This window comes from Podarcis raffonei, chromosome 15, assembly GCF_027172205.1.
Source record: "Podarcis raffonei isolate rPodRaf1 chromosome 15, rPodRaf1.pri, whole genome shotgun sequence".
Taxonomy (NCBI): domain Eukaryota; kingdom Metazoa; phylum Chordata; class Lepidosauria; order Squamata; family Lacertidae; genus Podarcis; species Podarcis raffonei.
In genome coordinates, this window is record NC_070616.1 from 22589205 (window position 1) to 22604161 (window position 14957).

General features: G+C 46.9%; 1 protein-coding gene across 1 annotated transcript in view; it reads right to left on the reverse strand.

The window, feature by feature from the left end:
* TECTA (tectorin alpha) overlaps positions 1-14957 on the reverse strand; it is an 89339-nt gene that overhangs the window by 24829 nt on the left and 49553 nt on the right. The window contains exons 10-12 of the mRNA XM_053367793.1: positions 12219-12829; positions 8186-8747; positions 270-469 (exon numbers count right to left, since the gene is read on the reverse strand). Coding sequence (XP_053223768.1) covers positions 270-469; positions 8186-8747; positions 12219-12829 — 1373 coding nt within the window. The remainder of the gene's footprint in view (positions 1-269; positions 470-8185; positions 8748-12218; positions 12830-14957) is intronic.

The window sequence follows — 14957 nt, forward strand, 5'->3', positions numbered from 1 at the left end:
CTGCCCTGCATAATTGATTACATGACACAGTGCACAGACACCATTTGAATGGCAATATCCACCAGCTTTTGGGGGCCCCAGCCCCCTCAAATATTTTATTTGGGGATGTAGACCCCTCAGTCTCTAGGAGTTGGCTCCTGTGCTTCCAACTGTGAAGGCAGATCATAGCCAACGTGACTAGAAGACTCCTTATATTCTTATGACTAAGAAGATGCTCACAAAACAATTGAGAAGCCCTGGGAGCCGCCATTTTGGAATTGGTGCCTTACCTCATAATATTTGCCGTCAGAATAGCAGCCACAGTTGTGAGGTAGGATGCAGCTCTTGCCGTTGAGGACGTAGCCCGCATCACACTGGCATCCTTCGACGCAATAATGGTTGCAGTCACTTTTCAGCCGGATGGCAGCGCAGCGAGGCTGGCACACGCTCACACAACTCTCATAGTGGCTGTTGGGAGGGCAGCTGACCGCTGGGAAAAAAGAGGAAAAGCTTCTTAACACAGCAACACACCCCTGCCTGATGGTCAAACTTCAATGTTCCCCTCTTGCCTTTGGGAGTGCATGCACACCAGAAGGCCCAGTATGACCAAGGGCCAGAGAAGAAGAAGAAGAGTTTGGATTTGATATCCTGCTTTATCACTACCCAAAGGAGTCTCAAAGCGGCTAACATTCTCCTTTCCCTTCCTCCCCCACAACAAACACTCTGTGAAGTGAGTGGGGCTGAGAGACTTCAAAGAAGTGTGACTAGCCCAAGGTCACCCTGCAGCTGCATGTGGAGGAGCGGAGACGCGAACCCGGTTCCCCAGATTACGAATCTACCACTCTTAACCACTACACCACACTGGCTCTTTGTAATTCCCAGAGATGCATTGCCTCTGTCCTTGAAACCAAGTGGGAGAAGAAGCGGGCCCACCCCCCTTGCTCAGCACTGTTGCCCTCAACAAGGGACCTGAAATATGGGGGGAAATTGCCACCATCTTCCTCATGCTCCCTCTAAAATTCAGTGCTGCAGTTGCCACCAAGGAAAAGACTAAGCCAAAAGGAGTGCTTCATTTTCTCCCTCTCCATCTGAGGAAGACAATACTTATTGAGAGATAGGAAAAGGGGAGGAGATCTATGTGGCACATTGGCACCGGACACTTTACCTTCAAATGACGAGAAAGAGACGCAAGCATAGCCTGATAATAGGCACAGATGAGTTGAGCAAAGGTTCTGCGGGGCCTAGAGATAAGCCATTATTATTATTATTATTATTATTATTATTATTATTATTATTATTATTTGGACACCTGTGAGAACAGAGAGTTGGCCTGGGTAGGCTTTGTGTCTGACCTTCTGTACTGAGGAGATGCAGTCCTACCATGGAGCAGCCACCTAATACCTAAGTGAGAACTGTAATGAAGAAGGCTCTATTCTGAACACAAGAAAATCTGGAGATCTGAAGAGAGACAGTATATTATTAAGAGTTCTGAAACCAGCAGGGGCGAAGGAAAAGCACCCGGTGCGGGGTGTTGGGTGGGGCAAACTGCCCACAGGGGTGGGGCAAACCACCAGCAGCGCATATGCAGTGCTGCTACGTACAGTGCATGCATAGCACTGCTATGTACGATGCACGCATAGTGGCACTGATACCTCCGGCGCCGCTCGAGAGCCATACAGACAGCGGTGGGATCCTCTGTTCGCGGCTGCAGCGGTGGCAGGGGGATCCTCTGCTCATGGCGGGCTCCTCCACTTGCAGCTGCAGAGGCGGCAGAACAGTCCTCCACTCGCGGCGGAGGGATCCTCCACATACAGCTGTGGCAGTGCGATGACAGTGGCTTGTGCTGCCGCGCCTGGGGGTGGCGGGGCGCGCCCTCCACGGGGTGCTGTCTTGTCACCCCCCCTGAGAAATGGCACCCGGGGTGGACCACCTCCCTGCCCCTTCCTCTGCCACTGGAAACCAGTATAACAGAGACACCTTTCTTTAGCTTCACCGACCAACACAGGAGTCAGCAAATGGCAGTCTTGAGGCCAGATCAAGTCCTTTGAGGGCGCAGTTTGCTTCCTCTGCTATTGTCCACCTGACACAAAAAGGTGGGTAACAGCAGGCCATGGCGGGGGGAGGAGGAGGTTAGACACCTGGCTGTCCCCCACTCCAGGTTGAAAAGCAAAACCAGTTCCTTATAGCCTCTGACCTAAGTGGGGTGGGGTTATTTTTTTGGTAGTGCATCAAAACTTTGATCAGAAATGACAGGAGGATTAAAAATGTGTGTGTGTGTGCACACCAGATTCAACCAAAGTGGAGGCTAGTCCATTAGAGTGCACGACATACTACCCTACCAGCTTTAGTCTGCCCTCCACCAGCTCCGACCTGCCTGATTTCTTCCTTACATCCAGCTCAGGGGTTGACGCTGATGGGCAGCTGCCTCCCGCTTGGGAGTTGCTTCCACAGGAGGCATTTATGGCCACCAGCTTGGAAGAGGATTAGACAAATTCATAGAGGAGAAAGCGATACATGGCTACTAGCCATGGTGACTATGCTCTGCCTCCATATTCAGAGGCAGTAATGCTTCTGAGTGCAAATTGCTGGAAACCAGAGGAGGAGCAAGTGCTCTTGTGCTTAAGTCCCGCGTGAGGGTTTCCATGTGACATGAGGGTTTCCATCTGGCATCTGAGGGTTTACATCTGGCATCTGCGTGAAGGTTTCCATCTGGCATCTGAGAACAGGATGCTGGACTAGATGCTGGCCTAATCCGGCAGGCTTTGCTCATGAAATGAAATGAATAACAATCTAGCCTTGGTTCTCTTCTTGAAGAACTCAGCTAGAAGAAGGATGGGGATGAAACTAGAATGAGTTGGTTGTGCCTGCCAGTGGCTCTGGCGCCACCTACTGTTGACCTCCCTGCCCACTGGATGCAGCCACCACTGCTCTTCCAGAGCACCTTTCTGTGCCTCTGAAAAACAACTGTATCCACCTTATGAGAGTCTGAAAAGCCAAGCTACTGCAAACATTCAAAAGATGAAAGGGCAGAATGGAGAACATCCACAAGTCCTCTGCTTCTCCTCCTCTCCCCATCTAACAGCTGCATTCAGGTCCTTGAATTTCAGGAGCAGAGCTGATTTAGGCCATCAATTTGTGAATAGAAAATGATCCAAATTTAATTTTTAAATCTTATTAGTGATGAAAATGACTTTTCAATTGATTTGCCAAACGGTCTGCCTGCTGGAGGAGCTTTGCATCTTCATTTATGAGGAGCGTAATTGAACGGTACATTGTAATCCTATTGACCACAGAGACAAGCCTCCTTAGAACAAATACGTATTCTATCGCTCGCATGTATAAACTAATAACATTTGCATTTGACAAATGAAGAACAACTGCCGCTGGGACTGGAGATTTAACCTACATCTTTCCAGAACGGGGTTTGGATGTGCAAGAAAAATACCTTTGCTTATTTAACAATCCTTCCCTTCTAACCAGGGTGGGGGTACCTGACTGCCCTTCCACCTTGGTGAAGGCATGGGACACCTGGTGTAGGGGGTACATTGGCAGGGGACAATCTGGTAGAATGCTGCAGCTGACTGTCCTTCCTTATGTAGGTTTGTATTCAGTGATGAGGTTGCAGTGGGTTTAAAATTCATTACTATTTCTGCAGTATGGTCCCTGTCTCCAATGTCCTAGAGCCACACAGTCAACATGAAAGGAGAGCTTTTTAGCCACGGGATGCTCCAAAGCAAAGCATTTAGGAACTCTGAAAACACAAGGTGCTTCAGTTTCAAGAGAAACTGCCCATGTGCGTGCACAGAAAATACGTCTGGCTGAAAGGCAACACAGAGATACCTGCATTGATCATTGCAATGCATCTCAAATGATTATTATTGTATAATCTTAGATGGTTGTATAATCTTAGGTGTGTGGCTGTGACTATTACTAAGGGACCCAGCACTTTTGAATTTGCTACTGCACTGCTGGTTGTAGCCAACTAAGTTCTACTGAGAGCAGACCCACCAAAATTAATGATCCTACGTTAGTCATGTCTAGTAACTTCAGTGGCCCTACTCTGTAGCACAACAGGTTGGAAACAAGCAGGTCCCGTCCGGACAAGTTTCGTATTTCTCATTACAATTAGGCAGGCTGTGCTTGGTTCAGTCTAGTAAGCCACATCTGTCTCTCTCTGTTCCACGATCCCCCAGAAGCTTACGTTGGAACAGTGAATGGCAGAGGTGGTGGTTTTAGGTGCTCCCAGATCCCAGTGGCATGTCTTTTCCTGTCAAGGACCACAAACAAGACCCAGCATCCCTGGCAGAGACAATGACACTCTGCATGCAACTCACACTGAGAAGGCTGTTTCTCCCCCCTGCTACAAGTAAAGTTTCTAGGCCTTGGAGCAAGGACCACAGTGATAGCAAGTGCTTTGTAAATGTTGGATTGGAATACTCACAAAGCCCCAGTTCTTTTTAGATGAGTCAAATGCATTTATTATTTAGACAGTGCTTCAAAAGCAAAGTGAGTATATCTGACCGGTGGCATAGCATGGGGGGCTGGGGGGGCATTGCCCCAGGTGCATTTTTTTGGGGGGTGCAATCAGGAGTGACACATTTCAGCCTGCAGGGCCATATGCAAAACTGAATGGAGCAATTAACATGTTTTTGTTTTTTTACCTTTGTACAGCAGACCTGTTACTAAATACACCCCTCTCTATCCTCCAGTGAATATCCAATGAAGCACATGTTAGTATCATTTCCTTATTTGTTTGCTTGCTTTCCTTCTAATTTTATAACTTTCATCATCATCACATTTTCATTATTATTTGTTGCTATTGCTTATTAAATTTATGTACCACTCTTCCTCCCAAAATAGCCCAGGGGCAACAAACACACAAGTGGTGAAACATCTAAAAACAACTAAAAACAGGTGCAGACTGTATTATCAGAATTCAAGGACACAATGCAGCCAGGCAAAAATACTCAAGGTTCTGCAAAGCAGAAGCAGTAGGATACCTGGCTGGGGAGAGCCTGTGGCCTGGGAAGATTCCTGAGGGCCAGACAGAGGCTTGGAGGGCTGAACATGGCTCCAAGGCCTGAGGTTTCCCACCCCTGTGCTAAAGACTGAAACTGGGACCTATTGCATGCACAGCTTATGGGCTCTCCCCCGTTGGTGAGCTAATTTCTGGGGCAAATCTGTCCCACGTGGTACTCTAGACAATACAAGGACAACAGCTTCAGCTTTTACAGCAGCCAGATCAAGGGCAGGCTGCTAGGAGATGCCACAGCAGGTTTGCAGCAATGAATCCAAGGAATTGCCAAAGTCAAAGTGAGCTTTTGTGCTGAGTGCTTAAATATCTGTCAGATTTAGGGAGCAACCCATAATTCATCCTCTTGTGGCTGCGTTTCCTTTATGAAGCCGGTGACATGAGAGATAATCTTCCGTGACTCTGGTACACATCTCTTTCATGTTGAGGCATTTGTTGAGCTATTCTTTTCCGCTGTCTCCTCTTATCTGTGTCATTTTTATCCAATACTTTCCATTTTGTCATTAGGTGCCCTAATCGGAGTCTCTGCCTCTCTCTGGGAAACCTTGGCACAGAGAAGCTCGCTCTTTCTTTCTTTCTTTCTTTCTTTCTTTCTTTTCTTAGCAATTCACTCACTGTCTCCTTCCTGCAAATCTCAGCATCATGAAACTGTTCTCCATCTTTGATACAAGCCGAGCTCCGCTTCTGCGTACCTCAGAGGGTCTCGCAAAGATTAAAAACAACCACAACCACAACAACATGCTCTCCATTTAAAGAGCAGTCATTAAATGAGGCAAACAAAACTGAGAGGGAGGTCAGAGGCAGAACTGAGGAGATTTCAGATGTCTCCCTGAGCAGTTAATAACACTGAATCTGCTGTTGCAAAGTGGACCACAAAGTGACCTGGAACTGGGCAGAAGGATGGTTGCTACAGGCCAGCCATACTGATGAACTGTGGAACAGTGCCAATCAGCTGACTCTTCAACACCCAGGGCAAAAGCCTCATCAGCCAGCTTTGTGCATTTAAAATAAGAATCCATGCCAATGCTCAAGCTCACAGCCCTTGTGAAATCTGAGGCTTGAGAGGTGTCATTAGGGATGAGGGGAGATATCTGATTCAGCTCACATTTAAAGGCAGACCTGCCCAATTCAGCTTTTGCAGTAAAGGTAAAGGTAAAGGTACCCCTGCCCGTACGGGCCAGTCATGTCCGACTCTAGGGTTGTGTGCTCATCTCACTTAAGAGGCCGGGAGCCAGCGCTGTCCGAAGACACTTCCGGGTCACGTGGCCAGCGTGACGAAGCTGCTCTGGTGAGCTAGCACCAGCGGAGCACACGGAAACGCCATTTACCTTCCCGCTAGGAAGCGGTCCCTATTTATCTACTTGCACTTAAGAGTGCTTTCGAACTGCTAGGTGGGCAGGAGCTGGGACCGAATGACGGGAGCTCACCCCGCCATGGGGATTCGAACCGCCGACCATACGATCGGCAAGTCCTAGGCACTGAGGTTTTACCCACAGCGTCACCCGCGTCCCTTTTGCTTTTGCAGAGCGATATGCAAATCAAAACACACTCATCCTTTGACATTTGCATTTATCTGAACCTTGCCATGCATGTCCCCAGCCTAGTGATATACACAAACATGCATCAGCTAGGAGGGTCAACTTAGCGAGGACAGAGGACAAAATTGTACGGCACTAGGGGAAACTGCTTTGTGAAAACAATGTGTATGTTAGGTCAAAATGCATAGGAAAATGTGCACTGAAATGTGGATGAATTTTCAAAAATGGATGTAGAAATGTGGGGAACTGAATTTTTGTTTTTATATGTGTTGGAAGCTGCCCAGAGTGATAATGATAATAATTATTAAGATGGGAAATATGAGAAATAGCAAGAACCTGAAATTGACAAATCCATCATTCCCTTTGCTTAAAGTGGGGACTCGACCCCTGTACAACACCAAGCTTCGGCCAGTGAGGAGGCGGGTGACAGATAGAAGAAGAAGAAGAAGAAGAAGAAGAAGAAGAGGAGGAGGAGGAGGAGTTTGGATTTGATATCCCCCTTTATCACTACCCGAAGGAGTCTCAAAACGGCTAACATTCTCCTTTCCTTTCCTCCCCCACAACAAACACTCTGTGAGGCGAGTGAGGCTGAGAGACTTCAAAGAAGTGTGACTGACCCAAGGTCACCCAGCAGCTGCATGTGGAGGAGCGGAGATGAGAACCCAGTTCACCAGATTACGAGCCTACCGCTCTTAACCACTACGCCACACCAGCTCTTCCATGTCAAGATTTCTGACTTGCCTGGCCAACAAGACTCTTCTCTGCTGTTGTTCCCAATGACAAATCATTTATCTCTCTGTTTTTACTGGCCCAACCCTTCCTTTTAGCATGAAGTGAGGAACCTCTGCCTCTTCAGATGTTGCTGGACTACAACTCTCTTCGTTGCTGACCATTGGCTGTGCATGTTGGGACACCTCAGGGGCCACAGATTAGCAGGAGCTATGTCCAACAACACACAGCCAGGTATTTTTGAAGCTGTTAGAACAGCAAAGGAAATTAACCTAAGTGTGGTGTTGAGACTCGAGATCTAGACACTTGCTTACTAAGAACCAGGCCTAGTCCTAGTCAGGTTGCTTTTAGACATAGTAACATAAGAAGCTGCCTTATATCAATTCAGACTGTTTCTCCCTACACTAGGGTGCTCTATTCTGATTGGCACTGGCTCTCCAGGACCTCAGACAGAGAATCATTCCCATCACTTGCTGACTTGATCCTTTCAACTGGAGTCAGTGTGGTTAGAGTGTCAGACTAGGACCTGGGAGACCAGGGTGCAAATTCCCAGTCAGCCATGAAGCTCAGTGAGTGACATTGAGCCAGTCGCTGCCTCTCAGCCTAAAATATCCCAAAGGGTTGTGAGATTAATTGAGGAGGAGCAGAACCAGGTACACCACCTTGAGGTCCTTGGAGAGAAAGGTGGGGTGTGAATGCAAGAAACAGATAATAAACTGGGAGCAAAATGTGTGCTCTATCCCTGAGCTACGATCGCCTCCCCAAATTTACTTTAAGAAGAAAGTACTCCCTTAAAAACAACAACAACCCAGAAATATCCCTGTTAAACATCTGTGGAGCTACTGGAGATGGAACAAAAGGACAGTTTTCATGAACAACGACAGAGATTAAAACAAGCTCAGCTCACAGCACAAGGTGAAGTTTCTCCAGCCGGTGACAGCAATCCCCTGGGTCTGGCAGGTGCTGGCGTAGTTCTGCAGCCAGCTGCAAGCGGTTTGCACTGCGCCACCATCGATGCAGGTGTCAAACAGGCAGTTCTTGTAGAAGAAGGTGGGGTTGACTTTGCTGTGGCACCTGGAGAAGACACCGCTCTTGCTGGGGATCAAGCTGCACAGCTGCTGGGGCTTCCAGAAGCCTTCCACCTTACGGCAGGCAGGGCACCTGTCACCACAACCAACCTGGCAAAAGGGGTCCCTCTTGGCCCAACTGTGGCCAAACTCATTGATGCTAGAGACGGCAAAGCCACCGGAGGTCTGGAGGTCGTCGTCAGGGTTGCTGTTGTATCGCCCACAGAGGCCGTATGTGTTGTTCTGAAGGCTCCGCGGGACGGTGACGGAGAGGAAGGTTTTCCAGTCATAGACGACCTTCAACCCAAAGTCGGTCTCCACGACAATGTGGAAACCAAAGGCAAAGATGTTCACTTTCCCTTGTCCAAGCTTCAAGGGCAGGTAAAGGCGCTCATTGTTGATCTGCAAAGAGATGCAGTGAAGTTAGCTGGAGACTAAGACAACTGGCGTCACACCATTCTCACTCTGCATTTGTAAGCAAATAACCATTTAGTGTGGCAACACCCACACTTTGGAACTCCCTGCCTATTGACATGAGGCAATCGCCTTCCCTTCCTTTTTTGGCACCCACTAAAAACATTTTTGCTTAGGCTAGCCTCTCTGAATGCATAGAATGTTGACTTGTTTTAATCCAATGTTTAGCTTACCATTGATTTTAATCTCTTTTTTGAACATTCTAAATTGTTGTTTTTAAACTGTTTTCTTGTTTTTGTTTACTGGTAATTTTATTACCTAATAAATTTTGTAAACCACTTTAAGATTTTACTACAACCAAGTGGTATATAAATCTTGCAAAATAAATAAATAACTAGCTTTGGGAGGTGGGTTTCAAAGAAAGATGGCCTGACGCAGAAAACCCGGTCTTCACTCAAGTTGTGGAAATTGTTGTGTAGCTTTGGGCCAGTCACCATTTCTCTGTCCACCTTGCTCATAGGGTTGTCATCAAGTTAAAACTCTGCTCTGAGCTCCTTGGGAGAAAGAGAATAGAACACCAGTGCCATGAAAAATTGAGTGAAAAGGGGCACATCTATCTAGCAGTTGAGAAGCACCACGCACTAGTTTATAATAGTGAAACACACAGGCCACAATCCAGCTCAAAGTTGGGTTCACTGAAACCCATTGAAATCAAGGTGGAGTGTGCCTACAGGTTCATAATAAACCCTCCAGGTCATCTGACAAATGGGGCGATTATGGTGCACCAATATTTACAGTCTGCAACTGTAACAGTACATGTGCCAAATATTTGGTCTGAGTAACCTCCACCCACTTTTGACTCACAAAAACCCAACAGATCATGTGTTCATGTACAGATGAAGAGGGAGCTATGGGCAGCAGCCATCTCATCTTCTCAGCAGGAATCCACAAGGACTGGCAGCCGGAGTTTCAGCACCTTGGCTAGCTCCAGGCACACAACTTTCTCCAGTGAAAGTTGGGCCTTGATTGAGGCCTTATAAGAGCCTCCCTCTAGTTCACTCCTTCCAAAGCTCCACCCACCCTGCCTGAGGAGTGTGACCCCTTAAAGGGACAAGCCTTTGACTGGAGGGTGGGGGCTGCTTCTTCCTTCTGTGGCTTCTTGCCTAATCCACTCTCTCATCCTTTGGGCAGCCTTAGCTCCTTGGAGGAACCAGGCATAGGAGAAGCTGTCTGGTAGTTACCAGTTTAGATTTGCAGGTTTGTAACCGTCAGCCTCAGATTTGGTATCTGGGACCTGGTTGTGTTCCTAAGCCAGCAGAATAGCAGCTCCAGACTGGTTATCGTTGGACTAAAACCTGGGACACCAAGGTTCATATCTTCACTCGGCCCTAAAACTCTCTGGGTAACCTTGGGCCAGTCACTGCTCCTTAGCCTAGCCTACCTCACAGAATTGTTGTGGGGATTAAATGTGAAGGAAGCAAACCATGTACACCACATTGAGTTCCTTGGAGGAAAAGGTGGGATATAAATTCAACCAATCAATTAGCCTTATCTATCATCTGAGGCCAAGGCCATGATAGGGACTTGTCTCTATGGAGACATTGTAATGTCCCATTACTGAGCAGTGCCAGCCCTACTGGTAGGCAAGCTGAATCAGTCCATCTTAGGTAGCAAATTCTGGATGCCATTAGGGTGAAGAACGTTGCCAAATATTTATCTTACTGTTGTCTTTTTACCATCACGCAGAGCAACATTTATATTTCCTGCCTCAGGCATGAAACAACTGTTTCCAGCTGACTCTGTGACTGAGAGTCACTGAATAGCCAACTTCATCCTGACCACGATGCTAAAAGAGGTTGAATTCAAATTTTCTTTTCAGTCTTTTGGGATTCCTGTTTAACACTTCTGTGGATTCTCTGCTATTTAAAAGAGAACAAGCCAACAACATTCTGCTCCCGGGAGGACTGAGCCCAGACATGTAAAAACTGTGACAGAAGAGTTTCATCCATGACAGTGTTTTCCTCCTTCAACTGTGCAAGAAAAATAATAATACATGAAGCTACCCTTGACAACCCAATATGCAAAGGAAACAATATTTAACAGTGAATTTAAGCCCTATTGGTTTCCACAACACTTAAACATATCTAGCTCCTTCTGGTTTGCAGTCACTGCAAAGTTATATGCTGGAAATAAAGGCTATCAATGACTACTAGGCATGATGACAAGGTTCTCTCGCCACTGTTGGAGGCAGTATGCCTCTGAATGCCAATTGATGGGATCCAGGGATAGATTTACTATGAAAATGACAAAATTTAAGCTTCAGGGACACTAATCCCAGAGGGGCTCCAGAAGTGACTTTAATCCGCATTGCTTAAAAAATTGGGTCTGGTAAACCCAGTTTCATCATTCTGTGATGCATCATGCATGTATATAACATTTCTCTAATTTTCATCCCCCAAACTATAAGGCATAGGAAATTTTGATTCACTTTATTTACTTTGACATGGGATATAATCCAGTATAGCAATTTTAATCAAAATATGAATGTTCATGTGTGTGCGTGCACGCTGATTGTTGTGGAACAACCCAATTGAAGAAGATAGCAGTGGCTACCCAGACCTCGTTGCTGGTTATGAAGGGGCCCCCATAACAGTTCAAGCTTCAGGGCCCCATAAATGTAGGTTTGCTAGTCCTGGGATCAGACCAATGGCCCATCCAGTCCAGCATCCTGTTTGCACAGCGGCCAACCAGATGCCTGTGGAAAACCTGCAAGCAGGACCCAAGCACAAGAGCACCCTACCATCTTGTGGTTTCAAGCAAGCATTACTGCTCCTCAGAGACAGGAGGACAGGAGTTGACAGTCATCTTTCAGGAGTTGCGAGAGCAGCCTTTCTCAACCTGTGGGTCCCCAGTTGTTGTTGAACTACAACTCCCATCATCCCTGAGCTCTGGCCTTGCTACCCAGGGGTGATGGGAGTTGTAGTCCAACAATATCTGGGGACCCACAGGGTGAGAACCACTGTGCTAGAGGATGCCAGTCCCTCAAAGGCGGTTCTGTCCTTCTCTCCCCAGAAGAATTAGCCATGAATTTACATCTCCATCCACCTATTCTCTTTCCGCTCCCTTGCCCAACGTCCTCAACCCCTTGAAGCATTTGTCATCTCCCCATCATAAATGGGGAGCTGCTTGGCTCTCAGGTACAATGTGACCCCAATTCAATATCTAATGGAAGTTAAAACCCAAAGGTTTCACTGACAGTGGCTGAATTTGTATCAGTAGCAGTGAGAACAAGAGAAAAACTCACCACCTAAAACTGGAAGGGGCTAACCTGAGATTGTTGTGGTTTCTATGTTCTACTTTTCCATCTGTTTTGTTCTGACATTTGTATGTATTGCATGCTTTCTCAATTCTGGTCGACAGACTGTAATAAATCGATTCAGTGTCGCTGCGTTAACTCACCAGCACGGTGTGCTTGTAGGCCCGGTGGATGATGATGTTGTAACTGAAGACCTCCACTTCCACCTGCTTCACCCACAAGGCCAGGGAAGGATCCCGATCCTCATTCTTGGCAGTGACCGTAAACTCGGGGAAGGTTTCCAACCTCTCTGACCTCTGCCGGGAGATGGTGGTGCAGAGGACCAGGGGGCAGCTGCTCTGAAAATCGAAAGCAAACCCATCAAAGGTCAAGTAATGGCCGTAGCCGGAGACGATGCAGGAGGCATCGGTGCGAGCCTGGCAGTAATAAAGGCCGCTCTCCTCCATGCAGTACTCATCCTCTTTGCAGGGGATGTTCTCGCAGTGCACGCTGTTATCGGAGCCGTTGCAATAGCAGAAATACTGGCAGTCAATGTCCATCCAGAAGGACTGGTTGGTGGAGAGCTGGTGGCCTTCAAAGCTGCAGCCGCACTCGGTCCTAGGAATGCAGTGGGTGCCCCGGAGGGCAAAGCCATCGTCACATTGACAGCCCTCCGTGCAGGTGTCCAGGCAGATGGGACCCATCCCTAGGCTTTCGCAGGACTCCGAACAGGTCATGCACTCCTCAAAGTGGCTGTTCTCTGGGCAGGTGAGAGCTGGAGCAAGACAAAAAAAAGGGACAGCACAAGTTTAGCTGGCAGCCATCCACTCTCTCTTGAAGTCCTGCCATGCTGTGCCTCGACATTAGATAGATAAACTTTATTTGCATTAGCCAACGGCCGTAGCAACATAAAACAAGCAATATATACAATTAAAAAACGACAATTGATAAAAAGGACCATCAAATGACCAAGACCATCATTCAAATAGTGGCCCTTAAAGTGAGGGTGATCTGGCTGCGACATCTGCCTCGACATTGTAGCATGGCTCAGGGTAGAAAAGCAATGAAAAACTCAGGAGATAGGAGTTAGTTCCAATCCTGAATTACCTTCCCGGCTTCCACACCTAAGGGCTTACCCACTCTTAGCTTTCGCCCCTCTCTTTCCAGTCACAGGTCCATGCTTAAAAGTTCCTTGTCTGAGCATTTCTGTTTTCATCCCGGAGCTTTTCCTGTGAAAACCCGCCACTCAGTGCACAATCGGAGCAAACATCAATTCAGGTTGTTTTTCCCCCAGATTGCCGTTTGCTCCAATTGAACTTTAAAGAGCAGGCTTTTGCAAGGAAAGCTCTGGGGCAAAAATTAAATTAAGATAAGTGTTCAGACACAGAGCCTGTAAAGAGCAGAGGAAAGGTAAGTTTGGATAAACCCTTAGTCTTGTCCGGGTCTAGGCAGGACTGTGTGTTTTGCACCTATCTGCAAGGAAATCCTGTAATGAGCATAGATGTCAATGTCTTTAGAATCCCAAATTGCTCTTTAAATTGGGGGGAAAGCTACATTCTAGTCCTTATGCTTTTGAACAGAAGCCTGGAAATGCATGCAGGCAAGGTTAATTCCCGAAAAACACAAACAAAAAGTCAGCACAGGATTAAAAATTCAACAAGCCGAGCACACTCCGGTCTGCAACTGTCAAAGATATCAGGGTGAGGTTTAAAACCATTCTGCTTCTCTGGGAGCTCATAATCACAGGCTCCAGACCAGAGCTATTCATCCCTCTCTCCTTTTTTGAGCAGAAGGATATGGGCTGTCATTGTCAACTAAGGCCAATCGCTCTGGACTCAGTCTTGCCCAGCCCCTCCTCTATACAGTCCTAGCGGTCAGGGTCGATCAATTATTTGCCAAAGTGCTTTGTAGTATAAATGCCATGGATGTGTCATGTGCATTCCCATTTTCAAACTAAGCAAGAAAGGTGCATACACAAGCCTCTCTCCATGGCAATCTGGATGGCCATCTGTCAGGCATTCTTTAGGTGTGATTCCTGCATTGCGGGGGGTCCCTTCCAACTCTACAATTCTATGGTTCCATGAACAGTTTCCCCCATGGCTGGGTGGGGTTGGGGGTTATAATCAGGATCATACAATGAAACTGATTCAGGACAGGACAGGCAAAAAGAAACCCTAGTTTAACATAGTTAACCTTTGGAACTCACTGCCCCATGATGGGGTGGTCACCAGTTTACAAGGCTTTAAAAGGGAGTGGAGTTAGATTTCTCCTCCATTCATTTGCCCATCAGTGGTTATTAGATTAAACAGGGACTGCCATGTTCAGAGCCAGTATACCTCTAAGAGGTCTGATTCTCTTCCCTTTCTTCCTTCCTGCTTTGTGTGTGTCGGGAGGAAGGGTCCTTCATCCTCTGCACTAGATTGGTAGCTACGAATTGCTCTTGAACTTGATGCTGTAATGTTCAGCAATTCAGAAACACGAGGGAAGTCGGGATAGCCTAGGATGCTTTCAGCTAAATCCTCCGGAGGGAGTTTTATTAGGGAAGAGACAATGCAAAGCCTTGCAATATTACTGCATGGTTTTATTCTTATTCAAGCTGCTTTATTACTTGCTTTGTCAATTATTGTCATTCAAATTGTCATTGTGTTACATTGCCTTGTTTAGTATCCTTTCAGCATTGTGCTACATTACACAGACTTGGGCTAGATGGAGTTTCCTTCCTGTTTACCCTGTTATTTCTTCCTCTCTTTTTCCTGCATATCAATATGCTGTTAAATGCCCTCTCCTCTTCTGAGGTTTCCAGCAGCTGGTGTTCAGAAGCATGGTGGAGGCAGAGCATGGTATCATGACTAGTAGTTATTGATAGCCTCCTCCATGAAGTTGTCCCATCCCCTTTTAAAGTC